This window comes from Lissotriton helveticus, chromosome 2_1 (assembly GCF_964261635.1).
Source record: "Lissotriton helveticus chromosome 2_1, aLisHel1.1, whole genome shotgun sequence".
In the NCBI taxonomy this organism is placed as follows: Eukaryota; Metazoa; Chordata; class Amphibia; order Caudata; family Salamandridae; genus Lissotriton; species Lissotriton helveticus.
Window position 1 is genome coordinate 13,741,421 of NC_136059.1, and position 24,491 is coordinate 13,765,911.

At 47.4% G+C, this 24,491-nt stretch overlaps 1 protein-coding gene across 1 annotated transcript in view; it reads right to left on the reverse strand.

Moving 5' to 3' along the window:
• LOC144817668 (uncharacterized) overlaps positions 1–24,491 on the reverse strand; it is a 230,244-nt gene that overhangs the window by 19,130 nt on the left and 186,623 nt on the right. Inside the window, exon 7 of the mRNA XM_078674398.1 lies at positions 4,026–4,147. Within this exon, the coding sequence (XP_078530524.1) occupies positions 4,026–4,147 (122 nt within the window). The remainder of the gene's footprint in view (positions 1–4,025; positions 4,148–24,491) is intronic.

Here is a 24,491-nt window from a genome sequence, read left to right on the forward strand (position 1 = left end):
AAGGCATTCTTCACTATGAGCAACTGAGATCGGACTATGATCTGCCTAAACCTGATGAATTCCACTACCTGCCACTCAGACACTGGGTCACTTCACTACCATGACTGGTGCGGGCCTCTCGATTGCTCACTGCCTCTGAGAAATGGTTAATATGGAAAACAGATGACAAACATCTGAGCTCAGAACTGTGCACTTTGCTTGCCACTGGCCAGAGAGAGGGCATACAAAGGCTCAGCAACGCTGGGAGGAGAAGCTGAGAGGGGCCCTCTCTGACAAAGAGTGGGAGAAGATCCACTACAGGGCACATCACACAGCCCATACCACCACTAGGGCCGAATGAGCTTTTAGAGTTACATCGTACTGGTATCTCCTGCCGGCTCGCATCCACAGCTGGGACAAAAATCACACTGAGAAGTGTTGGAGGGGATGTGGCCTTTCCGGCTCTCGGGTGCACTTACTCTAGCACTGCCCAAGATTGGAGCGTTTCTGGGAGGGGGATACTGACTGACATTGACAAAGCCTTTGATACAGAAATCCCACACTTCCCGGCGTACAAACTACAGGGCTACCAAACGGGCTCACATTTCCCCTTCACTCATTGAGGGGTAGGCAGATGGTATTGGCACTTCTAGCAGCAAGACAAACACTTGTTGCACAATGGGAAACCATGGACGTCCCGGACCACACAGTTTGGCTACACAGGCTTCGGTTGACTCTAGCCATGGAACGCCTCTCTCTAGACCAAGACCACAAGGACGCGACCTATGCAGAGTTATGGGCCCCTTTCATTCACATACTGTCAAAGGAGCTCAGGGAAGGAACATGGCCCAAATAACTTCAAATATTGCATTTGATTCCTGAAGCAAAGGAGGTGACGATGCCCCACATGTAGTGGTCCATGTCAGAAATGATGGTTAACAGCTCATGACGGGCAGTTTAACTGTGAGTTGGGCCTCTACAGGTACAGGACCCCCTTTCTTTTCCATTTTTGGGGTGGAAGGAAAGGGTTTTTCCTTTTTTGTCTTTTATCTTAGATTTTATTAATGTAGACATACTGCTGAGTAATGCTTCAGGATAGTCTTTCAAAATGAATAAAAGATTGGGTCAATAAAATTAAATTTTCAGCTGAATCTACAAAAAGGGGCATTTAGGTTCAACTACATTTACTTTGAGAGCATAACTGGAGCATATCATATTTCGCAAGAGTATGATCCCAGTGCCCGGGCCACATAAACACTGGCATTTGCCACTTATAAATCGGCGATCATCTCTAGGAACGCTGAATTCAATGAGGGCAGAATTTCTGCGGCAAGTAATCCCCAGAAAGAAACCTTCAAGGTCCTGACCGAACTGAGGAAAAACAAGGAGCAGAATCTCTCCTTCACTCAGGAAGACTGTTATAAACTTCAGTCCTTCTTTTCTAACAAAATATTGGACGTCTTGACAGAAATCCACCATAACCCGAGCCTTAGCTGCCCGAAGGTCCCTCAATGATACCTCCTTTGATTGTCCATTCTCTTAGTACGCTACCCCCGCTTACAAAAGAGACTCTGGTAGGTCTGATGGAGTGAGTGAAATCTGGGTCACCAGCTTACCCTTGTCCCCCTAGGATATTTAAACTAGCCCTGCCAGGTATAGAGGATGATATGCTATCTCTCCTGAATATCTCCCTGGAAACAGGACAAGTCCCCGCTGTTTTGAAAGAGGCTCGTCAGATTCCGCTTCTGAAGAAGCCTGGTGCAGATACTAAAATCTTGAAAAACTTTAGACCAATATCACAGCTGCCTTACCTAGCCAAGGTAATTGAACAACATGCCCTTCCATACCTCTCTCGCCATCTCGAAAATAACCAGCTGCTAGAACCAAATCAGGCCGGTTTTAGGGCCCACCACAGCACGCAATTGGTTATGCTTTCTGTGCTGGATGATCTGAGAACCAGGGCAGATAAAAAGATCCTGTGTGCCCTCTTGCTGTTAGACCTCTCTGCGGCATTTGACACGGTCAACCATGACCAGTTACTGTCGTGGTTGAGGGATCTCAAGATAAAGGTAAACCCGGATAAAACAGAGGTGCTGGCGATTACGACAGCGTCCAGCCCTTGGAATGATCTTCTTTGGCCAAAAGAACTAGTGCCCTCTCCAGAACCAGCAGCAGCTGTGAAAGGTTTGGGCATTCATATAGATGCCAAACTTTCAATGGCAAAACAAGTCTCTTCAGTTGTCGGTATTTGCGTAGGCCTATTAAGACAACTGCGGAAAATTTCACGACTTCTAACCCGGCTACTCTCAGACGGGCAGTATCAGCTATGATCTTGTTGCGCCTGGATTATGGCAACTTGTTGTATGCTGGCCTTCCCCAACAACTGTTGGCCAGATTACAAATAGTCACGAACGAAGCGGCAAGATTAATTTTTTAAAAACCTAGATGAACACATGCTACACCACTGCTGTGTGAGCTACATTGGCTCCCGATTAGGCAGAGAATCATGTTCAAGGGCCTCTGTACCACTCATAAAGCTCTGCATGGACAAGCCCCAAAATATATCAAGGAACGCTTAGTCTTTTATGTGCCTGGCAGGACCCTTCGATCAGCAGATGCCACCCTCTTGGTCTGCCCCGATTTAAATTAGCTGCCATGGGAGGGCAAGCTTACTTTAACATAATTCCTGTGGCCTGGAATAATTTGCCAGTGAACCTGCACAAGATACCGAATCTCCTACCCTTTAGGAAGAAGCTCAAAACTATACTCTTCCGGGAGGCCTGGGGTAGGTCCTAGCGGCTCCAGCTCTTCCTCTGAAGCAGTATATGCCCTCCAATAAGTGCTTAGAGACCCCTGGGCGATAAGGCGCTCTACAAGTCTGAATAAATAAAATAAAAATAAAACAATTCACATTATAGGTACCAAATTACATAAAGATACTTGCATAAGAATGGTGATGAAAATATTGTAATAAATGGTGCCTGGTGTCAAGTTTCCTCTAATGCATGTTGACATGTTGAATTTGCGATTGACATTGCAATAACATTGCTGTGTATCATCCTTATAGAGTAATGTGTTCGCCCAACATGAAGTCAGGGTTCATTCCAACAATTAGACTTTATCGAGCACCCATTCCAGCGTCTATACATCATCTGTGCCAGTCTGTGTCACCCATGCCAGAGTCTATACATCATCTGTGCCAGTCTGTGTCACCCATGCCAGTGGCTATACATCATCTGTGCCAGTCTGTGTCACCCATGCCAGTGTATATACATCATCTGTGTCAGTCTGCGTCACCCATGCCAGAGTCTATACATCATCTGTGCCAGTCTGTATCTCCCAAGCCAGTGTCTATACATCATCTGTGCCAGTCTGTGTCACCCATGCCAGAGTCTAAACATCCTCTGTGCCAGTCTGTGTCTCCCATACCAGTGTCTATAAATCATCTGTGCCAGTCAGTGTCTCCCATGCCAGAGTCTATACATCATCTGTGCCAGTCTGTGTCACCAATGCCAGTGTCTATACATCATCTATGCCAGTCTGTGTCCACCATGCCAGTGTCTATACATCATCTGTGCCAGTCTGTGTCACCCATGCCAGTGTATATACATCATCTGTGCCAGTCTGTGTCTCCCATGCCAGAGTCTATACATCATCTGTGCCAGTCTGTGTCACCCATGCCACTCTCTATGCACCACCAATGCAGCAAGGGTGAAGGTTCTTGCTTGTGAATGGAACAGAGTTGTGGCTGAAACTGTGCCATCTTGTAGATTTTAGAACATAGTGAACCATTAACATTGGTCTTAAATTAGTGCATTTAACGACACATTTATATTAATTAGTGAGCTCAGTTTCAAAGGGTCTGTGATGAAAACCTGTAATAAAAAAGGTGAATTGATCAATTGCCAGAAAATGATCACCACACTGGAAGTCAATTGGACAAAACTGTCCCAAATGTGGGTGGGTGTCAGAGCCACCATATGTCTGTTCTTGTTTCTTTATCAGAGTTGTGTCAGGCAGCAGTGTTCTAGTTTCATATCACCCACCTGAGATCTATGGTTGTTCTGTCTAAAACCTGGATTGTGTACTTTCCGGGGGTGGTGTACATCTTCTCAAAGTCCAGCTGCCTCTTCACAAGGGCCTCATATTTGTCCTGGTGATCGGAGACCTGTCAGACATTGGGACAAAACATACACAAGAGTCAAAGAGTGTGTAATCCTGGACACCAGTAGACATACTCAATTTACTCATTCCACAGACCGGGGCAGGGTGCAGACATCAGTGTAAGAGAGTATAGGATCCTGCAGATAATGATTAGGCATATCGCTCTCAAAATGACAGCAATGACGTGATTAGACCAGCCTGAGTGATAAAGGGTGATTTGAGGCAAACATCCTACCTCAGGAGCACGGGAACAACAAACTAAGAGAGCACGAGGGGCTGCATCTTCTGCTGTCCATCTCAGGAACTGTAGCGACCTGGGACAACAACAACAGAAGGGGTGGACACAGAGTGCAATGAAAAAAAGTTACAATGACACATCTCGTTCATTATACCCCCCACAGAACGTCAACAGGGACTTTGAAATACAAGAAGAAGAAACAGATCACTGGCCCTTTAAGGGAGACTGGAGCCAAGAGTGGGAGGAGTCACGACAAGACGACGAGACGTCTCATACCAGGAACTACGAATCAGAGGTGTGCTTGTTCACCCGGAGGGAGCGGAGCGGAGAGGAGAGAGAGCGTGGAGATAGGAGGAAGTTGACGGAGTTCGAGAGAGCGGAGTTCGAGACAACGGAGACCCGGCGCGGAGAAGAGGAAGGGGAGAGAGAGAAGCCAGGAGGCCACCGATACCGCGGATCGCCCAGCCATACACCCGCGGGAGGTGTATGGCTCAACCAGGTACGCGACACTATTAAGGGCTGGGTCAGCCGTAAGGGAGGGTTTTTGGAATAACCGCCGTGTTTTCCTCCCCTTTGGTCTGGTGTCCCCCTCCCCGAGCACAAACCCTTCACAGCCGGCACTAGACGTGGAGCACTACTGGTTATTCCCCTCACTCCCTACCCTTTACTATCGCAAGACGTGTGGACATTCTCCTCACACTTTGTATTTCTCCTTTTGTCCCGACTGCGAGACGAAGACGGAGCCGGACGAGACACCACCCCGACGGACACCCGAGAGAGGCCGTCGACCGGAAATAGTGGAAGCCTGCATCAGGAGAAGCGCGAGAAGTAGATCGCCAAGAGGAACTGTTACTAGAGGAAAGAAAAGCTCAGATCTCTTGTTTGCCAAAATAAAACCTAAGAAGACAAGAATTCACGTTTTGCCTATTAATCCCGACCCCGTTACAGTGGTGGAGAATGCGGGCATAGGCACCATCGCTGACAAAAAGATGGAAACCGTAGTAGATCAACTGGTAAAAGGTCAAGAGAAACTCGGATGGGTCCTAGAGCAACACTTGGTATCCGCCCAAGCAGACAGGGAAATATTGCGAAAAGCCATTGAGGGACAAAGGGAACAGCCCTGGGTCGATCCCACGGGTAGGTCTGGAGCAACTGAAAGACCAATGTCTCACGGAACACCGGCCATTTCTCTCCAAAAATATAGAACCGGAGAAGACCCGGATGCGTTCTTGTTAAACTTTGAAAGAGCAGCACAAGCTTGTGGCTGGCCAGTTACGAAATGGCCTTTCTTTTTAGCACCACTACTGGGGGGAGAAGCTCAGGCAGCTTATCAAGTGGCCAATCCAAATGGGAACACTGCCTACGCCGATATAAAACGAATCATTCTCGATCACTTGGGGTTAGACCCCGAAGCATATCGGCTCCGTTTTCGTAAGGAGAGGGGCATGGTGGGAGAAAACCCCAAAACATTGTTTGTCAGGTTAAAAATGGCCGCAGACAAGTGGCTCACACCTACTACTAGCAGCAAAGAGGAAATACTCGACAGGATTTATTTAGAACAGTTCCTAGAAGCACTCCCCTACGCCACCGAAAGGTGGCTTCGACAACATTCCGGGATAACCACCGCTCAAGCAGTTGAAATGGCCTCATCGTTTTCACGAGCTCAACCAAAGGTGGGTCCAGCGGACTGGGATAAAGAGAAAAAAATGCTGATCCGACCGGAGCGGTCTGTTCCGAAAGGTAGAGAGCCGGCACGACCTCGTACCTGGAGAACTGAGAACACGGGAACATCAGGCCCACAATGCTTTGATTGTGGACAGTGGGGCCACATCGCCCGATTGTGCCCGAAAAAGAGACTAGAAGAAGAACCCATGGAAGTGGGATACCTCCCTAGAGCGGTGTTGTACTCGGCGGAATTGGGTGGATCCTTCCGAGTAAGTGTAACGGTTGACCAGAAGACCCTGGTAGCGTTGTTAGACTCCGGCTGCCGCCAGTCGGTCATTCAATCTCAATACGTAATCCCAAACCAATACATCACTAACGGGAAGGTTAATATTAAGTGTGTCCACGGGGATGTCAAAAGGTACCCTATAGCTAATATTACCATAGAACACACAGGAGGACCCCCCACACATAGTAAGGGTGGGTGTAATGTCAGAATTGCCGGAAGACCTAATCATTGGGACGGATAACCCCGATTTCTTGACTATGTTTAAGAATACCCTAGAACCAGGTCAGGCAGGTAAACTTAAAAGATTGCCCAGCCCAAGAGACGAACACAGTGATCCGTCTGTACAACCCCAGAAGGGCACTTTAAAGTTTGTAAAATTGTCAGAAAAGGCGACCCCTCCCACTAAGGGTTCAACTAAAGCCGCCGGTTACGATTTATGTAGTGCTTATGACTACGAATTACCGGCTAAAGAAAAAGTATTGGTCAAAACAGACCTGCAAATCGCAGTACCCCCAGGCTGTTACGGTAGGATAGCCCCTCGCTCCGGATTGGCCGTGAAACACTTCATAGACGTAGGAGCTGGCGTCATTGACGAAGATTACAGGGGTAACGTAATGGTCCTTCTTTTCAACCTGGGAACAACCACCTTTTCAGTACACAGAGGTGACCGTATAGCCCAACTGATATGCGAAAATATCGCTTCCCCGGCACTCCAAGAGGTGGCGGAATTAGAAGACACAGAGCGTGGTTCAAACGGGTTTGGGTCCACGGGAGATCGAGGTCATTCCGTAAACGCAGTGGTTTCCACCGACCCGTGGATCCTGGATAAAAGCTTCAAGTTTGCGCAAATTAGTGACTCCACCCTATTTCATGCGTGGGAACAGGCCCACCAACAGGCCGGTAACTCTATAACATTTCCAGCCTTCGTGATTCAAGAAGAGTTGCTTTATAGGATAGGTAAAGAGGGGGACTCTCCTCAGCTCCTGGTCCCAGTGTCGTTCAGAGAACAGGTCCTTTTTTTTGGACATAGCCACCTAGTTGCGGGACATAGCGGCACAGAAAAAACGACCCAAACTATCCTCCGAAATTTTTTTGGGCCGGGGATTTACAAGGACACTGAAGAGTATTGTAGAACTTGCGACATTTGCCAAAGGTTGAACATGAGCAGACCCCCGGCTGTTCCTCTACAGCCATTGCCGGTCATTGGTAAACCTTTCGAAAGGGTTGGCATGGACCTGATTGGACCGTTGCCAAAAACACGCAAAGGGTTCCAACACATACTGGTTGTGGTAGATTACGCCACTAGGTTCCCCGAGGCTTTTCCCTTATCAACGGCTAATTCCAAACAAGTTGGTGATAAAATGATCGAACTATTCAGTAGGGTGGGATTTCCGAAAGAAATTCTTACGGACCAGGGCACTCCGTTCGTTTCGAAGTTGATGAGAGAAATATGCCACACATTGCAAATCCACCAGATCCGTACCTCGGTTTACCATCCCTAAACGGACGGACTGGTGGAACGTTATAATCGTACCCTAAAAACAACACTCCGTAAAATGATGGAAGTCAGCGGGGACGAGTGGGACAGAATGTTGCCACTAGCACTGTATGCCATACGAGCTCAGAGACAGTCTAGCCTGGGGGTATCGCCCTTTGAACTCCTCTACGGGCGTCAACCCCGCTCCCTCCTGGAAATGACTAGGGATGCTTGGGTGAATGAAACCTCAGAAGAGACGTCGACGACGCTCGATTATGCCCAGAGCCTGAAATCCAAAATCGGCAAGTTGAGGGAACTAGCGATGGTCCACCTTGAGAATAGCCAACGTAAACAGAAGCATGACTATGATAAGGGGAAGAAGTGGAGACAGCTACAGGTCAACGACTGGGCATTGGTTCTCCTACCGTCGTCTTCGCAGAAATTTAAGGCTGCATGGACAGGTCCATATAAAGTGGTTGGGGTGATAGGTAGAACTAGTTATAAATTACAAATAACTCACTCCAAACAACAGTCATATCACATAAACCTATTAAAAAAGTGGTTAGGTCCCCCGCCAGCACAGGTTAACCTCACGGGGGTCGACTCAAATGGAGAGTCTACGGTTGAGCTTCTTCTCCATAACGAAGAACTAACTACAGGACAACAACAAGAACTTAGACAAATTCTTGAGGGTTACGCCGGTGTTTTTTCCAACAGACCAGGGCGTACATCTATAACCGAACACTGCATCATAACTCCACCGAATAAAAAGATCAGAATGAGACCTTACAGAGTCCCGGAGGCTAGACGAGCTGCCATTAAGGCTGAAATAGACGAGATAGTTCGCCTTGGGGTCATCCGACCCTCAAAAAGTGATTGGTGTAGCCCCATAGTGATGGTCCCTAAGCCTGATGGCAGCAGGAGAGTTTGTATGGACTTTCGCGCCCTTAATGAGATTTCTCTCTTTGACGCATATCCCATTCCTAGAGTGGATGAATTAATTGAGAAACTGGGCCGCTCTCAGTACATCACTACCCTAGATTTAACTAAGGGTTATTGGCAAGTTCCACTGAGACCCGAGGATGCCAAAAAGACAGCGTTTTCAACAGAGGAGGGCCATTTTGAGTTTACGGTGCTCCCCTTCGGACTTCATGGGGCGCCGGCAACTTTCCAACGCCTTATGAACACTGTCTTAGCCGGATTGTCTGACTTTACGTCGGCTTATCTGGACGACATTGTGATCTACAGCCCAGATTGGCGCACCCATTTGGAACATCTGTCCACAGTACTGAGGGCTCTCAAAACTGCCGGACTCACAGTGAATGCAAAGAAGTGCAAAATGGCCGTTCGGAAAGTGAAATATCTTGGCTATGTACTGGGCCACGGGTTGATTGAACCGCAAATTGAGAAGGTCAGGGCAATTGCCGACACCCCTTTTCCTGCCACTAGAAAAGAATTGAGGTCTTTCCTCGGACTTGTCGGGTACTACCGGCGATTTATACCACAATTTGCAGACATAGCGGCCCCTCTTACGGATGCCCTGAGGGTTACGGGGAAATCCTCTACGCCGGTGCGACCTTCACTTGGAATGTTGGAAGCCTTTCGAACTCTGAAATCGATGATAACTTCTACACCGGTGCTCTCTTCACCGGACTTCTCACGGCCGTTTTCGCTGCATACGGATGCATCTGACTTTGGGATTGGGGCAGTCCTTTCCCAAGTGGGTGACGACGGTCTGGATCATCCAATACTGTATGTTAGTAGGAAACTGTTTCCTCGTGAACTGAAATACGCCACTATTGAGAAGGAGTGCCTCGCGATAAAATGGGCTATCGAAAAACTGGCTTTCTACCTTGAAGGCCGTCGATTTGACCTGTTTACGGATCACGCGCCACTACTGTGGATGGCTCGCAACAAAGCGAATAATGCTAGAGTAATGCGCTGGTTCCTGTCACTACAGCCATATGTGTTTTCGATCCATCACCGTAAAGGCGTTGATAATGTGGGTGCAGACTTTCTATCCCGTCACCCACTCACCAAGCGTGAGTGTCCAGGGGGGGAGGTGTGTAGCGACCTGGGACAACAACAACAGAAGGGGTGGACACAGAGTGCAATGAAACAAAGTTACAATGACACATCTCGTTCATTATACCCCCCACAGAACGTCAACAGGGACTTTGAAATACAAGAAGAAGAAACAGATCACTGGCCCTTTAAGGGAGACTGGAGCCAAGAGTGGGAGGAGTCACGACAAGACGACGAGACGTCTTATACCAGGAACGACGAACCAGAGGTGTGCTTGTTCACCCGGAGGGAGCGGAGCGGAGAGGAGAGAGAGCGTGGAGAAAGGAGGAAGTTGACGGAGTTCGAGAGAGCGGAGTTCGAGACAACGGAGACCCGGCGCGGAGAAGAGGAAGGGGAGAGAGAGAAGCCAGGAGGCCACCGATACCGCGGATCGCCCAGCCATACACCCGCGGGAGGTGTATGGCTCAATCAGGTACGCGACACTATTAAGGGCTGGGTCAGCCGTAAGGGAGGGTTTTTGGAATAACTGCCGTGTTTTCCTCCCCTTTGGTCTGGTGTCCCCCTCCCCGAGCACAAAACCCTTCACAGCCGGCACTAGACGTGGAGCACTACTGGTTATTCCCCTCACTCCCTACCCTTTACTATCGCAAGACGTGTGGACATTCTCCTCACACTTTGTATTTCTCCTTTTGTCCCGACTGCGAGACGAAGACGGAGCCGGACGAGACACCACCCCGACGGACACCCGAGAGAGGCCGTCGACCGGAAATAGTGGAAGCCTGCATCAGGAGAAGCGCGAGAAGTAGATCGCCAAGAGGAACTGTTACTAGAGGAAAGAAAAGCTCAGATCTCTTGTTTGCCAAAATAAAACCTAAGAAGACAAGAATTCACGTTTTGCCTATTAATCCCGACCCCGTTACAGGAACATAAACTAAGCAAAAGCAAGTGTCTGTGGTTTCTGCTGTCTGACTCAGGAGCACCAGAACAGCAAACTAAGAGAGAGAACGTCTGTCTCAGGAGCACATGGACAAACTAAGAGAGAGTGAGTGGCTGCGACTTCTGCTGTCTGTCTCAGGAGCACCTGGACAAACTAAGAGAGAGTGAGTGGCTGCGACTTCTGCTGTCTGTCTCAGGAGCACAGGAACAACAAACTAAGAGAGAGTGAGTGGCTGCGACTTCTGCTGTCTGTCTCAGGAGCACAGGAACAACAAACTAAGAGAGAGAGAGTGAATGGCTGCGACTTCTGCTGTCTGTCTCAGGAGCACGTGGACAAACTAAGAGAGAGTGAGTGGCTGCGACTTCTGCTGTCTGTCTCAGGAGCACATGGACAAACTAAGAGAGAGTGAGTGGCTGTGACTTCTGCTGTCTGTCTCAGGAGCACAGGAACATAAACTAAGAGAGAGTGAGTGGCTGTGACTTCTGCTGTCTGTCTCAGGAGCACCTGGACAAACTAAGAGAGAGTGAGTGGCTGCGACTTCTGCTGTCTGTCTCAGGAGCACCTGGACAAACTAAGAGAGAGTGAGTGGCTGTGACTTCTGCTGTCTGTGTCAGGAGCACAGGAACAACAAACTAAGAGAGTGAGAGTGAATGGCTGCGACTTCTGCTGTCTGTCTCAGGAGCACGTGGACAAACTAAGAGAGAGTGAGTGGCTGCGACTTCTGCTGTCTGTCTCAGGAGCACATGGACAAACTAAGAGAGAGTGAGTGGCTGCGACTTCTGCTGTCTGTCTCAGGAGCACAGGAACAACAAACTAAGAGAGAGTGAGTGGCTGTGACTTCTGCTGTCTGTGTCAGGAGCACATGGACAAACTAAGAGAGAGTGAGTGGCTGCGACTTCTGATGTCTGTCTCAGGAGCACCTGGACAAATTAGGAGAGATTGAGTGGCTGCAACTTCTGCTGTCTGTGTCAGGAGCACATGGACAAACTAAGAGAGAGTGAGTGGCTGCGACTTCTGCTGTCTGTGTCAGGAGCACAGGAACAACAAACTAAGAGAGAGTGAGTGGCTGTGACTTCTGCTGTCCATCCAGGAGCACAGGAACAACAAACTAAGAGAGAGTGAGTGGCTGCGACTTCTGCTGTCTGTGTCAGGAGCACAGGAACAACAAACTAAGAGAGAGTGAGTGGCTGCGACTTCTGCTGTCCATCCAGGAGCACAGGAACAACAAACCAAGAGAGAGTGAGTGGCTGTGACTTCTGCTGTCTGTGTCAGGAGCACATGGACAAACTAAGAGAGAGTGAGTGGCTGCAACTTCTGATGTCTGTCTCAGGAGCACCTGGACAAATTAGGAGAGATTGAGTGGCTGCGACTTCTGCTGTCTGTGTCAGGAGCACATGGACAAACTAAGAGAGAGTGAGTGGCTGCGACTTCTGCTGTCTGTGTCAGGAGCACAGGAACAACAAACTAATAGAGAGTGAGTGGCTGTGACTTCTGCTGTCTGTGTCAGGAGCACAGGAACAACAAACTAAGAGAGAGTGAGTGGCTGTGACTTCTGCTGTCTGTGTCAGGAGCACAGGAACAACAAACTAAGAGAGAGTGAATGGCTACATCTTCTGCTGTCCATCCCGGAGGACAGGAACAACAAACTGAGAGAGAGTGAGTGGCTGTGACTTCTGCTGTCTGTGTCAGGAGCACATGGACAAACTAAGAGAGAGTGAGTGGCTGCGACTTCTGATGTCTGTCTCAGGAGCACCTGGACAAATTAGGAGAGATTGAGTGGCTGCGACTTCTGCTGTCTGTGTCAGGAGCACATGGACAAACTAAGAGAGAGTGAGTGGCTGTGACTTCTGCTGTCTGTGTCAGGAGCACAGGAACAACAAACTAAGAGTGAGTGAGTGGCTGTGACTTCTGCTGTCTGTCTCAGGAGCACATGGACAAACTAAGTGTGAGTGAGTGGCTGCTGGCTTTTCTGTCCATCGCGCGAGCACAGGAACAACAAACTTCTGCAACACATTTGTGACACTACTGGCAATTATCAGCAGATCCGCAGGAACTTAATGGCACTACTGCACTTCTGAACACTCCTGCGAGACCTTTGCAGCCGTACTGACACTTAGGATATCTTCAATACCTTTGCTGCAACACTGACACTTAGCATATCTTCAAGCCCTCTGCAACAGTACTAGCTCTGGGTAGATCTTCAATATCTTTGTGCAGTACTGGAACTTGGGATCTCCTCAACACCTTTGCAGCAGTACTGGGACTGTTGATGTCTTCAAGACCATTGCGGCAGTACTGGCACTTATCAGATGTCAAAGACCTTTGCAGCAGTACTAGGACTTAGGATACCTTTAACACCTTTGCAGCAGTACTTGCTCTTATGATGTTTTCAAGACCTTTGCAGCAGTACTGGAGCTTAGCAGATCATCAAGATCTTTCAGCAGTACTGGCACTTAGCATATCTTTAATAACTTTGTGACAGTACTGGCACTTAGCATAATTCAAGACCTTTGCAAGAGTACTGGCACTTAGCATATCTTTAATAACTTTGTGAAAGTACTGGCACTTAGCAGATCTTCAAAATCTTTGCAGCAACACTGACACTTAGCATATATTCAAGACCTTTTCAACAGTACTGGCACTTAGCAGATTTTCAAGGTCTTTGCAGCAGTACTGGCACTTGGCATATCTTCAAGACCTTTGCATAAGTACTGCCACTTACCAGATCTCAAGACCTTTGCAGCAGTACTGGCACTTAGCAGATCTTCAAGACCTTTGCAGCAGTACTGGCGCTTACCAGATCTCAAGACATTTGCAGCAGTACTGGCACTTAGCAGATCTTCAAGACCTTTGCAGCAGTACTGGCACTTAGCACATCTTTAATAGCTTTGCAGCAGTACTGGCACTTACCAGATCTCAAGACCTTTGCAGCAGTACTGACACTTAGCAGATCTTCAAGACCTTTGCAGCAGTACTGGCACTTAGCAGATCTTCAAGACCTTTGCACCAGTACTGGCACTTACCAGATCTCAAGACCTTTGCAGCAGTACTGGCACTTAGCAGATCTTCAAGACCTTTGCAGCAGTACTGGCACTTAGCATATCTTTAATAACTTTGCAGCAGTACTGGCACTTAGCAGAACTTCAAGACCTTTGCAGCAGTACTGGCACTTAGCAGATCTTCAAGTCCTTTGCAGCAGCACTGGAACTTAGCAGATCTTCAAGACCTTTGCAGCAGTACTGGCACTTAGCAGATCTTCAAGACCTTTGCAGCAGTACTGACACTTAGCAGATCTTCAAGACCTTTGCAGCAGTACTGACACTTAGCAGATCTTCAAGACCTTTGCAGCAGTACTGACACTTAGCAGATGTTCAAGACCTTTGCAGCGGTACTGACACTTAGCAGATCTTCAAGACCTTTGCACCAGTACTGGCACTTACCAGATCTCAAGACCTTTGCAGCAGTACTGGCACTTAGCAGATCTTCAAGACCTTTGCAGCAGTACTGGCACTTAGCATATCTTTAATAACTTTGCAGCAGTACTGGCACTTAGCAGAACTTCAAGACCTTTGCAGCAGTACTGGCACTTAGCAGATCTTCAAGTCCTTTGCAGCAGTACTGGCACTTAGCAGATCTTCAAGACCTTTGCAGCAGTACTGGCACTTAGCAGATCTTCAAGACCTTTGCAGCAGTACTGACACTTAGCAGATCTTCAAGACCTTTGCAGCAGTACTGACACTTAGCAGATCTTCAAGACCTTTGCAGCAGTACTGACACTTAGCAGATCTTCAAGACCTTTGCAGCAGTACTGACACTTAGCAGATCTTCAAGACCTTTGCAGCAGTACTGACACTTAGCAGATCTTCAAGACCTTTGCAGCAGTACTGACACTTAACAGATCTTCAAGACCTTTGCACCAGTACTGGCACTTACCAGATCTCAAGACCTTTGCAGCAGTACTGACACTTAGCAGATCTTCAAGACCTTTGCAGCAGTACTGGCACTTAGCAGATCTTCAAGACCTTTGCAGCAGTACTGGTGCTTACCAGATCTCAAGACATTTGCAGCAGTACTGGCACTTAGCAGATCTTCAAGACCTTTGCAGCAGTACTGGCACTTAGTAGATCTTCAAGACCTTTGCAGCAGTACTGACACTTAGCAGATCTTCAAGACCTTTGCAGCAGTACTGGCACTTAGCAGATCTTCAAGACCTTTGCAGCAGTACTGGCACTTAGCAGATCTTCAAGACCTTTGCAGCAGTACTGGCACTCAGTATATCTTTAATAACTTTGCAGCAGTACTGGCACTTAGCAGATCTTCAAGACCTTTGCACCAGTACTGGCACTTACCAGATCTCAAGACCTTTGCAGCAGTACTGGCACTTAGCAGATATTCAAGACCTTTGCAGCAGTACTGACACTTAGCAGATCTTCAAGACCTTTGCAGCAGTACTGGCACTTAGCAGATCTTCAAGACCTTTGCAGCAGTACTGGCACTTAGCAGATCTTCAAGACCTTTGCAGCAGTACTGGCACTCAGTATATCTTTAATAACTTTGCAGCAGTACTGGCACTTAGCAGATCTTCAAGACCTTTGCACCAGTACTGGCACTTACCAGATCTCAAGACCTTTGCAGCAGTACTGGCACTTAGCAGATCTTCAAGACCTTTGCAGCAGTACTGGCACTTAGCATATCTTCAAGACCTTTGCAGCAGTACTGGCACTTAGGATACCTTCAACACCTTTGCAGCATGAATTTTAATTTTAATTTGAATTTAAAAGCATTTGTTCAGCGCACTTCTACCTAGCGGTTTCATGGCGCTATTGCGATAACAGAGGATGTCCGCAGAGGGAGGGAGTTTAAACAGAATAGGCTTCTGCGAGATCTGCTAAGTGTCAGTACTGCTGCAAAGGTCTTGAAGATCTGCTAAGTGCCAGTACTGCTGCAAAGGTCTTGAGATCTGGTAAGTGCCAGTACTGGTGCAAAGGTCTTGAAGATCTGCTAAGTGCCAGTACTGCTGCAAAGTTATTAAAGATATACTGAGTGCCAGTACTGCTGCAAAGGTCTTGAAGATCTGCTAAGTGCCAGTACTGCTGCAAAGGTCTTGAAGATCTGCTAAGTGCCAGTACTGCTGCAAAGGTCTTGAAGATCTGCTAAGTGTCAGTACTGCTGCAAAGGTCTTGAAGATCTACTAAGTGCCAGTACTGCTGCAAAGGTCTTGAAGATCTGCTAAGTGCCAGTACTGCTGCAAATGTCTTGAGATCTGGTAAGCACCAGTACTGCTGCAAAGGTCTTGAAGATCTGCTAAGTGCCAGTACTGCTGCAAAGGTCTTGAAGATCTGCTAAGTGTCAGTACTGCTGCAAAGGTCTTGAGATCTGGTAAGTGCCAGTACTGGTGCAAAGGTCCTAAAGATCTGTTAAGTGTCAGTACTGCTGCAAAGGTCTTGAAGATCTGCTAAGTGTCAGTACTGCTGCAAAGGTCTTGAAGATCTGCTAAGTGTCAGTACTGCTGCAAAGGTCTTGAAGATCTGCTAAGTGTCAGTACTGCTGCAAAGGTCTTGAAGATCTACTAAGTGCCAGTACTGCTGCAAAGGTCTTGAAGATCTGCTAAGTGCCAGTACTGCTGCAAATGTCTTGAGATCTGGTAAGCACCAGTACTGCTGCAAAGGTCTTGAAGATCTGCTAAGTGCCAGTACTGCTGCAAAGGTCTTGAAGATCTGCTAAGTGTCAGTACTGCTGCAAAGGTCTTGAGATCTGGTAAGTGCCAGTACTGGTGCAAAGGTCTTGAAGATCTGTTAAGTGTCAGTACTGCTGCAAAGGTCTTGAAGATCTGCTAAGTGTCAGTACTGGTGCAAAGGTCTTGAAGATCTGCTAAGTGTCAGTAATGCTGCAAAGGTCTTGAAGATCTGCTAAGTGTCAGTACTGCTGCAAAGGTCTTGAAGATCTGCTAAGTGTCAGTACTGCTGCAAAGGTCTTGAAGATCTGCTAAGTGTCAGTACTGCTGCAAAGGTCTTGAAGATCTGCTAAGTGCCAGTACTGCTGCAAAGGTCTTGAAGATCTGCTAAGTGCCAGTACTGCTGCAAAGGACTTGAAGATCTGCTAAGTGCCAGTACTGCTGCAAAGGTCTTGAAGTTCTGCTAAGTGCCAGTACTGCTGCAAAGTTATTAAAGATATGCTAAGTGCCAGTACTGCTGCAAAGGTCTTGAAGATCTGCTAAGTGCCAGTACTGCTGCAAAGGTCTTGAGATCTGGTAAGTGCCAGTACTGGTGCAAAGGTCTTGAAGATCTGCTAAGTGTCAGTACCGCTGCAAAGGTCTTGAAGATCTGCTAAGTGTCAGTACTGCTGCAAAGGTCTTGAAGATCTGCTAAGTGTCAGTAAGTGTCAGCAGTACTGGCACTTAGCAGATCTTCAAGACCTTTGCAGCAGTACTGGCACTTAGTAGAACTTCATGATCTTTGTGTTGCTTTTCATTGGCCAGCACTGATACTCCTGACTGTTATTGCTACACTTTGTATTGGACAATAATGGCACTTCTAATACCTGTGAAATACATATGTAGGGATTTATTCAGCATGAATCCCAGTCATGTCTTCGTATTCAAATCTAACACCCTTTTTCATACAAGTCATGTGAGATGGATCTCTTTCGTATAAGAATAACACGCACTGCTTGCACCAAAAGCCTGCCTCTCGGTTTCCAGAGGACATGGGAATATACTCTCTTATTTATGAATTCAATATGGCCAGGCTCTGCGGCAACTTCAACACTGTTGAAACTCAGCAAATACTCAGCAAATGCGCTCAGCATAAAACTCACGGTTGGAAGAACTTCATCAGCAATTGCCTCTATGTCAGCTGCTAGATACTTCTCTTCGTGCTTGACAGTCATTTATACGTTATGGGTTGAAAGGTATGCTGGTCTCTCCGGTCCTCGAACGGCCTCGAACGGCCTGCCCTTTGCCCGGGCTTCGCTCCGCGCTTAGCCCCGCGCGCATCCCGCGTGCGCATCAAACGCTATCTGTGTATAACGGGAGGGGCGCGGGAAGAGGACCAGCTGCGGCGAGTCTACAGGCGCAGCGCCCGCTGGTCCTCGCAGTGGCGATAGCGTCTCCAGGCGGCTCCTCTCGCTGTCAGAGAATCCCCGGTGATGGTAGCCTCGAGCGGCCCCCGCGCAGCGGGGGCCGCGAGGAGTGGGTTGGAAGCAGGAAGAGAACCACTTGGCCAGAAAGCAGGCAAGATTCCACGTTGTCCCTCTGTTATCAGCGATGCACTGAACGCCCAGCCCTCAGTTCTTTAATCCAGGCGGAAGGGGCAATTATTTTCACTTTGTGTTTGAAATGTGTTCTGGGCTATCATTTTTACTTGAGGTTTATTTTGTATTTCGTCGCACTTTGGAAGTATTCGATGCTGGAACTGCTCGGCCCCATCGAGGTGGGCTTCTACCTGTTGTTCACTTGCGACCTCTTCTTCCCTTAGCACCCACATTTATTTTATGCTTCAGGTTTCTCTCATGGCGCTTTATTGTATTGTACTTATACTGTTTCTTCACTTTCATCCTCAGTTTTCTTTTTGTACAGCGCTCTGAAACCCGTCTGGGTCTTGTTAGCGCTTTATAAAACTTTTCAAATAAATAAATAATCTCATTAGCTAGGATGCGACTGTTGTTTGAGGCTTTGCAGCTGTTTTGTTGCCTTACTTATTGTTCCTCTTTCCTCTGATCTTCTCTTTTAGTTTCCCATTGTCTGAAACTCTGTGGCAGTTGCCCCATGCATTGACACCTTGTCTTGCTTGTTTCACTTGAATGAAAACATGTAACACTTTTTGAACCCTGTAAGACTGGTAAAGGCACGCGAGGTGTGAGTGAAAATGAGAGGTAAAGTGCTAATGTTTGGATCACTTATCAGCAATCGTCTTTCTTTACTCTCCATTCCTCATTTCTCACTTTGGCATTAGTAATGCAGTGTCTTACTACTGCACCCTTCACAACATCTTTTATTTCAGTCTTGATATGTTAAGGGACGTCGGCTTACTTCTTCTTATTGTATTAAGGCTCCTACCCTCACAAACAACCTGCAGTTTGAGAAAGGGATAACAAAAGCTTTGGGACGAGCTATGAAGTGCTGCAATGAACATTGCTCCTCTCCTGCCAAGTACCACGCATCAGGTGTTAGACTAATGCATTTTAGTGTGGTTACCTGCATCACAGCTCTAACATGCACTAGTAAAGCATGTTAAATCCTTCATACCACTGGCCTACTGTGAGGGAGGCATGTGAGTGTTTGCTAGCCAGTTGGGCTCACTGACTGCATTTTAAACAGCTCGACCCGCTGCGTCCATTTCGCCTAGTCTGCAGTTCCATCATGCTCGCAACAGTGGCTATAGAGCCTGCCAGCAAAGTAAACAAGGCGTTGCCTGTGTTGCAATTTTTCAACAACTGGCACCACCCCAGTCACGCCCAGTTAGTGCCACTAACACCTTCTGGCAGCCACATGCGACATTATCTGCAGAGGATCACAATGGGCAATATTCTTTCTATCTTGAATTGGCGCCCTCTGTCAGAGTGGGGCACTGGAGCCTCTGAGGTTAGTGCACATGGACAGATGCTGTGGCTGCCCGCGGCACCCGCGGGGTGCCCCTGTAAGAGAGCGGGCACATCCCCGCACACCAGTCACTGGGCTCCTCTCATATGGGCGTCCCGCAAATGTCTGGGGCCCCTGCGGCGTCATTTCTGGCTTGCTGTGGGCTGGGGCCAGGTACCTATCCCTGCCCTCACCCACTGGCCATCCTCTATGTTCCCCACTGGACATGTTATCCAGGACTAGTGCGGCCCTCTTAGGAGTTCAGTGGGAGTGGTGGCACAGTCAATGTCAATCACCATACTGTGGACTTGTCACTAGCTCCGAGGCGTTGCCACCTTTCCCTCTCCTTGGTAAGGACAGGAAACACATACAGATGGTAGCATCTGCCAGACACTGCGCTGAGAGAGAAAGGCACGGTCTCAAGCACCAGGTAAAACACATTGTTGTAATGGTGCATTTCAATCAGATTTAAATTAAATGAGAGCGCCGCCAACTTCCTTAACGCATTATGGGGGTCAGCAGTTTGAAGAAGGTTTTTAGATACTGCTGTTGAAACAGTATCAGCATCGAACAAAAGCACGTCCCCACCACACGCAGACAAGTACATGCTCGGTAGTGGCATTACAGGCCTCTCTCACAAATGCCTCGCTCACAAAGTTAACCCTTTCGCTGAGGCCGCGATTTTTCCGCTGTGCGGTAAAAAAAAGAACAGGGCGGGGCCGTGACGAACCCCAGCCATCATCAGTACACGCGGTTCGTCACCAGCATGGGAGGGGTTAAAGCACATGGAAGGAGCATTTAGCCTCTAATGATGAACAATATGCTGCATTCTGCGACTTGCAGCTGCACTTGAACATGGTACGTATGGCCTTGAAACTCCCAGAGGGCAATGCATTCACACCTGGGGGCATTGTGCTCAAATTGCAATCTCCACCATATGTACATGGAAGGGCAGTGCCAATGGGTTTGGTTATTCGAATAGCTGCAGGACGTCAAGTCATTACTAGATGTTCCTCTCGAGTCAGAAGTAACTGAAGAAACTGCAGAAAATCTCTAATGAGGCTGCAGGCTCATCCGCATAGCTTTAACTTAACCCTTGTGTCAGACAAGCTGCCACTCTGTGTGTTTTATTGAGGTGGATAGCCGGCCAGAATAAAAGTTGTATTTGGACTATTTTACTTCTTTTAAATCACCTTTCCACTATACCTACACGTTACAGCCAACGCCCCCCCACTTCATCATACAGCGAGGAACAAAAGATCTCCATTAAAGAGCCCCTTTACGGGTGCCCGTTGGGTATTGCAGCGCCGACCCACTGAGGAGCAGGTCCATATGATGAAGCTTGACACCGAGCTTTCTGGGTGTGTGAGGACCTTAGTTCCAAAAGAAGCCATTTCTCCACTCTCCTTCTCACCTCAGACACCTCCAAGTTTGCCATTACGAACGACGCTGGTTGGTCTACCACTACAAGAGAAGAACCATACCTTTATATAGTAGAATACCTTGTGTGGCCTAGAGTTTTCAGGCAACAATTAGAATCATGCTGAGATAACTCTTGTGAATATTTGTTTGCTGGAGCAAGATCAGTGCTTTGCCTAGAGGCAGATTTCACCCTCCTGAAGTAGTGCAGCGGGTTAATGTGCCTGCTGCACAGGACATGTACCTGGCAGGTCACTAAAGTGCCTCAGTTTACGTATATTGTGTTGATGTGTATATGGTTGTCTCTGTGAAGTATGTTTGCACGTTGCTTTGTGAGTTTGGGTGTTTCTAATTTTTACACACAGATTTTCGTTTTCCTCATTTATGGTGGTGTCCATGTTTCTCTTGGTATGTGTGTTTGTAGTTTGTTGTGGCAGTAACTGCATTTGTCAGCATTTATTCGCTGCCTAGAGCGTTGGTGTGTATGTTCTTCTGTCTACTTGTTGGTTTTGGTTGGTGTGCGAATTGCATGATTGATGTGTTAGTGTGTTTCAGTAGGTGTATGCGCATATCCTTGTTTGTTGCGACGTATCTACATGAGGCAGTGTTTGAATCATATTATATGCTGGGCTGTACATTTGTAACTGTTTGTATTTCTTCCTGTTTGTGGCCATCTGTACGTGTGTGTGTGTGTGTGTGTGTGTGGGAAACACAAAGTTGCCATGGGTCTACTGATGTGCTCTAGCCTGTGTATCTGGGTGTGCTTAAGTCAGAGAGAATGAGAAACTCTTGTGTGTATGTGTTTGTCCATTTGTTGATGTTTCTACATTTGTTATTTGCGTTTCACTGGTTTTCTGATTGTTTTCCTCCCTAATTTTTGCTGTGTGTGTCTATCTGTCTGCCTGCTTGTGTCTGCTTTGCTGAAAGTGTTTGCATGTATGTGTGTGTCTAAAGCTGAATATTTTGCTTAGAGTTTGTATATGTTGGTTGGTTTGTTTGTTCAGCCTGCTTTAAGTATTTGTTTTTGTGAGGGGTGTGCTTAGCCTCTTCTTATATGCGTTGTCATCTACAGACTAAAAATTGGACGCTTGAGTCGCGGTGACTTAAGATTCTGGCATACTGCTGGAATCCCATCATACTTAGCCAGGTGACCTGAATGTTAATGTTTTGCTTGGTTGCTTGGTTAACAGAAACACTATTTACATAGGTTGCAAAGAGTAATGAGAACCCGGACAGGTGGTGTCTTCTCACCATGCAGCAAAAATAATTATTCCAGAAGTGAAAACAACAATTAGAGTTAAAATGCGATTTCTATTACGACGGTAGTCCTTCTCACGGTTTGTGGCTTAAACACGCATAGTTGCGACATTTGTGCCCCAAAGGAGGTTTGTTTATGCAGGCTAGCAAATGAAGTATTACTTCCCCGAAATTGATATCACATGAACAGACCTGACTCTAGAGATTATTAATATGTCATTATCAGGCCAACACGTAGCCTTGTCACAGCTGGAGATGCAGTCATTAACCCCTTCGATGCTGATGACAAAGCCAGCTCGTCATCAACGTTACCTGATTCTTTGTCACGATCAAGCCATTTTTGAAATTCCCGCGTTCAGCAGGAAACCGCGGTAGCGCCGTAGCAGTAGTCCTTATTAGCATTTGGCAAGCACAAATAAAACAAGCTCTATTGCAGTAATGTGCAATAATGTGGTGCATCACTAAAACATCATAAGGTCCCAAAGGCGAGACCGATTGCATTGCAATTGTTTGTTTTTTAAGTGCGAGGTGTGCAGAGCTCAGTGTGTCCCCCCAAGCCGGCGAGTTCTATGTTCAGTCGTTTGGTGAATGGTTGGCCATTCACAGCCGCCCATAGATTGGTTGTTTTTCCTTCATAATCTCCTTTCAGTAGATACTGTTAAAGGGGGCTCATAACCTGAAACCTGCTCTATTTTCATTTCGACTCATTGATTGCAAATCGTTTCTTCACTTGAATGACTGTCAAGATCCAGTTGTTCTTTTTGCCTTTAATTTGCAAACAGAAAAAAGGCTGTGGAAGAAAAAGTGAAATAAAACATGTACAAAAAGTAAGGTATCCTGGATGTGATGTCAAGCAAGGGAAAGAGTTCTAACCGTTATAAGTTGAAATGAATTTGAAAGACTCGTTTCATGTCATGACACTTTTAGTGAAGCTGCACACAGGTGTCATCAGCCATTAACATAGTATGAGAGTGAAAAAACTCTGCTTATGCAGTAGATCAGTGTATTTTCTTAACATATATGAGTGGGGGGACTTAGGGGCATATTACCAACAACTAGCGATAATTCTTGTCTCTAACTTGTTTAGAGACAAAAATTATCGCCGCACATCGGCGATTTTTATCGCAGATAAACATTGCTATTAGCAAGGTTTATCGCAAATGCGATAAAAAACGCCCGCAATGCATGAATATCGCTGAAAAGTCAGCGATATTCATGCATTATCGAGCAAATGCTCTTAGCCATGTTATCCACCTCCCATTGGATAACATGGCTAAGAACTGCTCAGGGCAGGTGTTAGCTTTTGGAGATATTCGCGCTTAGCGCAAATATCTCCAAAAGTTGGTAATAGGAGATAGCGATGTTAGCGACTGTTTCCAGTCGCTAACATCTTGGCACGCCCACTTTGCATATCATTAGTGATAAATATCACTGACATGCAAAGTGGGGCCCATGATGGTCGCTATCTCCTATTAGCTGTCGCTAACTGGTGTTAGCGACAGCTTGGTAATAGGGAGATAATTTTATCTCCGCTTTCTTGGCTTTTAAAGCCAAAAAAGCGGAGATAAAACCCCTTGATAATATACCCCTTAGAGGCATGAGGCGGGTGTTAAATGATCATTGGAGCAAGCAGAGCTATCACACTGGACAGGCAGGGACAAAGGGGGGGGGGGGAGAAACACGGCTTTGACACAAAGGGGAAGACAAAGGACACACACCCAGAGTATACGAGTGAAAAAGGAAAAAAAGCCAACCAATCATGAGCAGACATGAAGCCCACTTTAAGAGGTTATGAAGCGGTAAATTTGTCTATAAAAAAATCCCAAAAAAGTCCTCTGAAGTAAGCACTGATAAGACACAAGCGGGACTGAAATGTTCCTGGGTGGGATAAACTCAAGACCAAGAAAGACAGCCATCGAATCAAGAGAGGAGAACTTAGATGGAAAACAAAGCCATCGAATCATGAGCAAGGGGGTGACCCAAAGTCACGTCTCAGCGATTGCTTGGTATTGGAAACAACAAAGTTGCCTACAGACAGCTAAAGCTGTGTGTTGCTGAGACCTAGCAACAGCTGGTCGCCAGAGCCCACTCTGAGGATCTGTGAGTATTGGAAACATTAAATCTATGTACAAATGGGGGGCGTGGCCAGGCGCCAGCGAAGATGGCCGCCTAGAAGGGGAGCTCCGCCGGGGTTAAGTCTGTCCCCTACAATATCCGTTCTTGATCCGCCCCGAGGCACACTCCAGCGTGACCCTGACATAGCTGTTGCGGATCGCTGACGGCGGAAGAAACTCTGAGGGTGAAACGCGGCTCTGACGCGGAGAAAAGATCCCGTATCGCAGGGCCCAGGTGGCCGGCGGAGGCGCTGGAACCGCGCGGCCAGGCAAACTGACCAGGCAAGCCCCCGGCTTGAGGCCTAACCGCAGGAAGGCGGTGTGCGCCGGGGACTGCTCTGTAGCGGCGCGC